General features: G+C 56.3%; 1 protein-coding gene across 1 annotated transcript; it reads left to right on the top strand.

The window, feature by feature from the left end:
* The first annotated feature begins 577 nt into the window (after window positions 1-577).
* Window positions 578-6,930, top strand: ZBTB45 (zinc finger and BTB domain containing 45). The gene is made up of 2 exons (XM_067532743.1): window positions 578-2,255; window positions 4,513-6,930. Exons 1-2 carry the CDS (start codon window positions 755-757, stop codon window positions 5,058-5,060), a joined length of 2,049 nt encoding a protein of 682 aa, XP_067388844.1. The 5' UTR covers window positions 578-754; the 3' UTR covers window positions 5,061-6,930.
* Window positions 6,931-7,412: the final 482 nt, after the last annotated feature.

Below are 7,412 nucleotides of genomic sequence, written 5' to 3'. Positions count from 1 at the left end.
GGCCTACACAGCGAACGGGCGGAGATCGGCGCCTTAGACTGTGATTCACAAGCGCCAGCGTATAACCTATCCAAATGCCGACCAGAGCGGTGTGTGCGAGGCCTCCTGCCCACCGCCCCGCTGTTGGAGAGAGCTGCCTTGGTCCAGGCTTCAGCGGGAAGCTCCGATTTCTGCCAGTGGTCAACTGGCGGGAACCCTCTTTGGAGTGAGATGCTATTTCAACAAGAAGCCGGGAGAAGGGAGAAAGTTTTAACCAAGTGGGTAGAGTGCTCAGCCGGGGTGTGGGAGGCCCTGGTTCAGTTCCCTTCCTGCCTACTGGGGAGAAGGGGTTTGAACTGGGAAGTGCCACCTCTCAGACGAGTGCTCGAACTCTTGAATTATGGGATGTTCTGGTGGGAGGCTCCCTCAATCCTGTTAAAGCTGTTTAAATAATTAAAGAGTGAGTGGGACTAGCTGGCTAGAGGATGCATGGAGTTTAAGGCCAGACAGACCCCAGATCAGTTCTAGTCTGATATCACAGATCACCAACAACCACCCACGAGCCGCTGTTCCTTGTATTTCTCTCTGTTGCAGGTTTTGCATGAAGCACGTCCCTGTTCAAAGCAGCATCTTGTGACTCAGACACATTTCCACCCCTTGCCCAAGTTCCTTCCCGTGGCACTGATGCGTACTCAGACCCCTGGTGAGCCCTGAGCACTCCCCTGGCACAAAGACACGTTTCTCCCTTGCTCACTCGGCCCAGAACAAAGCCACCATGGCTGAGGCCGTTCATTACATCCACCTGCAGAACTTCAGCAAGTCCCTGCTGGAGACGCTGAATGGGCAGCGCCTGGGTGGGCACTTCTGCGACGTGACGGTGCACATCCACGAGGCCACGCTGCGGGCCCACCGGTGCGTGCTGGCGGCCGGCAGCCCCTTCTTCCACGACAAGCTGCTGCTGGGCTACTCCGAGATAGAGGTGCCTGCCGTGGTGCCCAGCCAGGTGGTGCAGCAACTGGTGGAGTTCATGTACAGCGGCTCCCTGGTGGTGGCCCAGTCCGAGGCCTTGCAGATCCTGACGGCCGCCTCCATTCTCCAGATCAAGACGGTCATCGACGAGTGCACCCAGATCATCTCCCAGAGCCGCAGCCCCAAGCCACCTGCAGCTCCCCCACCCGTGCCCCTCGCCATCCCTAGGCCGCTGGCCGTCAAGCCCCAGGAGCAAGCCAAGGAAAGCCCCGGCGCCGTCGGCCTCCCGGCCTCCCGGCCTGGCGAGATGGAGCCCCCTGGCGCCACCCAGCTGGACGCTCCCAAGCTGCTGTGCGCCTCGGAGGTGCGTTACAAGCTCCGTGACCTGCTCTCCTCCCAGCAGAGGCAGCTGGGGGAGGCCAGAGAGCGGACGGCCTCCGAGGGAGAGCTGGTGGCAGGCGGCAGTGATGGCGAGGGACCCTACGGCGGGCTGCACCCGACCGAGGCTCAGCCCAGCTGCCACAGCCGCAAGCAGCGCCAGCCGGTGCGGCTCCAGCTTTCCGACACCTTGCCCGTCATCATCAAGGATGAGGAGGAGGAAGACGACGAGGAGGAGGAGGAGGAAGGCGGGGGAAAACTCAGCTGCTTTGGGGAATGTGGCGGGGGGGCCTTCCCCAGCTGCAGCGAGGCCAAAGACCCTGGGGGCGGGAATGGCGGAGGGGGGGCAGGCAGGAAGGAAGCTGTCCAGCTGGATTACCCTGCCGTGGAGGGGCAGGATTTCTTCAGCGGGCAGGACGTCTTCTCTGAGTCCTTCATCCCGGCCTGGCAGAGCGAGGAGGGTGGCGAGGGGGCCGCCCGGGAAGGTGAGAAGTTCCGCTCCGATTGCAGCCTGGAGGTCTCCAACATGAGGACCCTGTCTGGAGACTTCAAGCCAGCCCCTGCTGGCTTCCCAGCCCGGGCACCCGAGCCCCGCAGCCTGGCGTTCGTCTCCTCCCTGGGCATCCAGCGGGAGCTGAAAACCGAGGGGAGCGCCGCCGGGCCCGGCACCACCACCACCACCAGCATCTTCCAGTTCCACCTGCCGCAGCCGGGCGTGGCCCAGAGCTTCTACAGCGTCCAGCAGGAGGCTGGAGCCGCCAACATGGTACAGCTGAGCCCTGGCACCATGGTGACGGGCTCCCTGCATGGTGAACAAACCCAGCGCCCGGGTCCTTCCCGCTGCTCCGAGCCCTCCTATCAGTGCAGCCACTGCCAGAAGACCTTCAGCTCCCGCAAGAACTACACCAAGCACATGTTCATCCACTCAGGTGAGGGGCAGGTGGGCGTGGGCCTCTGAGGGCAGATGCCCTTTGCTCCATCCCTGGCAGATATACGCCGCCGAGTGAATTCTCCCACTGTGATTGGCTGGAAGAGCCTCAGCAGGGGCAGCACCGGAGGCTGAGCCAATGAACAGCTTCTTGTTGTCCTGCTCTGGGTGGTGCCGGGGTGCTCTCCACCCCCATGGAGAGCAAGCGTGGCGGCCGCCCTCATGGCTGACGTCCCCAGGATTGAACCAGGGGCCTCCCAAGTAAAAAACCAGAGCTGAGGGCTGTAGCAGAGGGAAATTTGTGACACCCCCCCCCCCCCCAGGGGGTGATATGAGCAGGGGGGCTGGTCCAGGGACCATCACTGGTGGGCCTGGGGGCCAGGGTCCTGGGATGAGTCATGTCTCCTCCCAGAGCTGCGTCTCCAGTCTGCAAAGCAGGGACAGCGGCAAGGGAAGTGCTGTGTGGTGGGAGCCCTCGCCGCTGGAGCGGCCCCTGGCGGTCTGGTGCAGTGCCTCCATTATGTCTCTGCCTCAGTTTCCCCTAGTGGGCTTTCTTTGACTCCAATGAGACTCACGCATATTGAACAGCGCCCCTTCAGCAGTTCAGTTTATTTAAGCCAAAGGCAGAACATTACACCAACGGGCCTGCACCCCAGCTCTCTAGCTAAGCCATCCTTAGTACAGTAACTTCAGGTCCCTTACCAGTAAGCCTTCGTGATCCAGGGCCCTCGTCCGGAGTCAGGGTCTCTTGTCATCAGCTGGGAAAGGGTCTCTCTCTTGGGTCAAATTCCTTTCCTCTGGTGCTTCTCTTGCTTCCTGGAGAGCAGGCTCCTCTGAGACTTGGCGTCCTTCACTCTGCCCTTTCAGAGCCTCCGCCGTCGAGGAGCACTCTCCCTCAGTTTCCTTTCCTGGTGAGATCCCTCGCCAGCTGCCCCTGAGACGCTCTCCCCTTAGGAGGTGTCTCTCTCTCTGCGTTCTAGGGACAGTTGTCTAGAGAGAACGCACTGGGAGTAGCTTCCTAGCCAGGTTCCTGAGGAGTTCTTTCCCCAGGTGCTTCTTCCTATTTACTCCCTGCCTCAGCCCACATAACCCTGAATAAGGCCCATGTGTTCCTTAACTAATTAACCACTGCCCAGCTCCTTCGGCAATCAGTCCTCCCCTGATGGATCTGGTCTGACTCTCTTTAGCGGAGCCTGATTGCCTGCCAGGGCCAGCTGCCCTGGGCTTTGCTGCAAGACCCTGTGATGGATGCAACTGTAGCAGAGCGGGATGGCACTGGGGTGGTGGTGGGGCCCGTGTCCGGCAGGCAGTTGGGGGCACATGGCGCAGTGTAGGAGGGTTTAATCACTACGTGTGGGGAAAAAGCAGAGGGCTTTTGCTCTCTGATCTGGAGATCCTCAACCCGGGGGGGGGTTCAGGAGGCTGGTGGGCTTGTTCCCGGGCTGCCCCTGCCTTGGGACACAAGAGGGGAACACCCCTCACCCAGCAGAATGGGAGGAATTTCCTATGCATGGCAGCATTTGAGTATCACGGAGCAAGCAGCAGGATTGCCCCTAGTGCCTCTGCATCCCACCAGGAGGTGAGTTTGCATTTGCCCCAAGCGCTTCCAGTGCTGCATCTGCAACAAGTTCTTCCCCCACCTCCATCCCCCGTGGTGGAGAGCCAGTCTGCCCATAGTCAGAGCCATTACCCTGCACCCTGGCCACCTCTTGCCCTCCCGAGCTGGGGTGACGCAGAGCTGTGCAGGAAGGTCGTCTCCCCTCCCCTGGGACAGCAAGACTGGGATTGGGGTGCCCAGCCTGAGGGCAGGGTCTCCCCAAAGCTGGAGAGAGAGGGAACTCCCTGCTCCCAGGGAGGACGTGTACATATGTACATTTCTTCCCCAGAGCTAGCAGCCAGGAAGCTGGGATTTGGGGGTGGGGGACAGTGTGTTAGGACTGGGGCTGAGCCCTAGGAAGCCAGGATTGGGGGGGAGGGGAGGAACAAGGCCAGGGTGGGCTGTGAGGGTGGGTCAGGGCTGGGGCTCTGCCCTGGAAAGCTGGGACCAAGGGGTGCCGGGTCTGGGGCTGAGCCCCAGGAAGCCAGGACATGGGGGTCAGGGCTGGGGCTGAGCCCCAGGAAGCCAGGACATGGGGGTCAGGGCTGGGGCTGAGCCATGGGTATCTGGGAAGCTGATCTGCTGCAGGCGAAGGGGTCTGGACTCGCCGACCCAGGCACTCCCTTCCAGTCTGACGTCCTCGTGTGGTGCTGTCTTGCAGGCGAAAAGCCCCACCAGTGCAGCATCTGCTGGCGTTCCTTCTCCCTGCGGGACTACCTCCTGAAGCACATGGTGACACACACAGGCGTGCGGGCCTTCCAGTGCTCCATCTGCTGCAAGCGCTTCACCCAGAAGAGCTCCCTCAACGTCCACATGCGCACGCACCGCCCCGAGCGCTTCCAGTGCTGCATCTGCAACAAGTTCTTCTCCCACCGCACCCTGCTCGAGCGCCACGTGGCCACCCACACCGCCTGGAAAGCCGGCGAGCCTGACGCAGCCGGTAGTACCTGGAAGGAGAAGCCTGACCCGGGAGAGGGCGCCGGTGTCACCGCCTGGAAAGGGGATCCAGCCACTGAGGGCGCCATGGTGGCGTGGAAAGGGGACCCGGGTGGGGAAGGCGCCATGGTGGCATGGAAAGGGGACCCGGGTGGGGAAGGGACCATTTCGGCCTGGAAGGGGGACTCTGTTGCAGAGGGGGCTCTTCCCACCCAGCCTGCGTGGAAAGGGGACTCTGCCGGAGAAGGTGCCATGCCAAGTCATACGGCCTAAGAGAGGGGCCTGGCTGGGTTGGGCACCGGCGAAGAGGGGACCAAAGTGGGCCCGTCTCAGCCCAGCCACCCTGGAAAGAGGCCTGGAGCAACCCATGTGCCCTGGAAAGAGAAGTCCTAGAGTAACCCCTTGACTCAGAGAGGCATCTGGGGTACTGGTTCCTTTCCTGATGCCCCCCACCCCAGCCGGTACGATGTGCACTCAGGACTGACTGGCTTGGGGAAGGCCTGTCCTGATCTCCAAGGTGAGTTCTCTCTGTGGGCTCAACTCTCTTCCAAGCCTCCTAACTGGCCAGGCGCTGTGGCCGCCCCCTCGTCCCAGTCACACCTGTAGGGAGCAGGACCATCACCTCCAGCAGACCATCTCTGAGCTGTGTGACGCCATGTGTAGAAACCAACTGAAACCCTGGCAGTGACCAAAGAGTCTGTCTGGCTCCCTGAGGAAGAGCCGGAAAGGAAGTGCAGAACCATGGAGCTCCTAAACCTCCTTCTTTTGCAAGCAGCTCTTCCTCAATGTTCAGGAGTGCAGAGGTGGATCAGCGTTCTAGCTACCCCTGGCGATAGCACCCCGCACTTGCCATCAGCGTACTCCAGCAGCCACCCACGCAGCTGCTGGCTCTCGTCATTGCATTGCAAAGAGGAACTTTCTGACACCTGCCTGAGTCTGCAGACAGCCTGAAACCGGCCCTGGGAGAGGCACAAACCACCTCTTTGATTCATTAACCCTGAAACCGAACAATGGCCATTTAAATGTTGGCACCACTAACTGCTGCTCTCCCGGTAGTTTTAACAGCAACATCCGGCTAATGTGCTTGTCCCACTGTGCTAAACCCCCCGTTCTCAAATCTGACAGCTCACTTCCCTCATCACCCCCTGATAATGCGTATAAGGCAGGTCAGCACCTTCTGTTCAAAGCAGTGGGGCACAGAAAACGTAAGGTCAGAGTAAATAGAGTTCAGTATAAAATAAAACACTGATGAGGCACTGCTAGTGTTGGTGAGAGGGTTACCGACAGCCGGTTGTTAGAAATAACCAACCAGGTTGTCCTGGGGTGGATTGGGGAGACAGAACCCTTTATTGCCTGCTCGTTTCACCTGGACGCCGCGAGTGAGCGACGAGGGGGTTTCTCTACAACCCTTTTATCCATTACAGTATGTAAATGTATACATTTCCAGCAACTCCCCATAGACCTTATTTGGTTACATTGACACCTATAAAATGAATATTAATAACTACATAATGAATACAATTATACCCGCCCCTGTTTGTTGTTTACAGGATTACCATACAGAGGGCAGGCACATCACCTTAAAACCTGTACATTTTACACTAACATTCTTTAAAGTAAAGGCATGCCAGGGGGAGAAGGAAGATAATGCTTTCTTCCCACCAAAGGACCTTGCACAGAAATGGCAATAGACTCATCCCCTGCGCAGATGGCCAGGAAGGGAGGAGAAGAAGAGAGATAACAGACTCTAGCCAGAATTCATACCAATTAACAGAAACAAGGTTTGCCCGTGCCTTGACCCCGTTCCCCGTAATTTAAGCCTGACCACTTGTCCACCTTTTAACTCTTTACTCACCTACACCAGTGATTTCCCCACCTTTTGTTTAAAAATATTCCACCCATAAGTCACACCTGGGAACACTTAAATGGAAGGAGATTAGGGAGCACAAGTGGGTGAAATTTTTTAACCAAAACTTTCTTCTATGTAAAATGCAGATTTGGTGACACCAAAAAGTTTCATGAATTTGTGTCGGTTTTGCCAAATTGTTTGTGAAGAGGAAAAATAATTTTTTTTAATCAAAACGTTTCATTCCAACTTTTTTTTAAAATAAAAAAAAAAAATTTTGGTTTTTCAATTTGAAATTTACTTGAATTTTATTTTTAAAAAATCAAAAATATTTTAAAATGCTCAAAACAAAACACGGCTTTTTTAGGTTCAAAATGACTTTGTTTCAAAAACAAAAACAAAAGTCATATGTTTAAAAATGCTCAAAATCAAACCAAAATATTTAGCTATTTTGTTTCAAAATGATTTTGTATTTGGAAACTTCCTTTAATTTTGCTTTGTACAAACCACAAAGTTTTAAAATACTCAAAATCAAAATGTTTCAACCCAAAACAAATTTTATTTTGATTTGCTGAAAATTTTCCTTTTCAGTCCAATCTGAGATTATTTTCCCCCCCCTGATTTTTGAAATCACCAAGGAATGAAAAAAATCTGTTTTTCATCTCACAAGATTAGTTTTCCCAGTGTCCATTCATTCATTAATTCTCCAGCTTGTAGAGCGGAGAGCACACACTTTGGACCACCCATTTCCAAAGAGCCCAGCCTCCTGCCAATGGTGT

Source organism: Emydura macquarii, unplaced genomic scaffold (assembly GCF_026122565.2).
Source record: "Emydura macquarii macquarii isolate MOO-44397 ecotype Brisbane River unplaced genomic scaffold, CSIRO-AGI_Emac_v2 contig_3296, whole genome shotgun sequence".
In the NCBI taxonomy this organism is placed as follows: Eukaryota; Metazoa; Chordata; order Testudines; family Chelidae; genus Emydura; species Emydura macquarii.
This window is presented reverse-complemented; position numbering and strand designations above follow the sequence as displayed.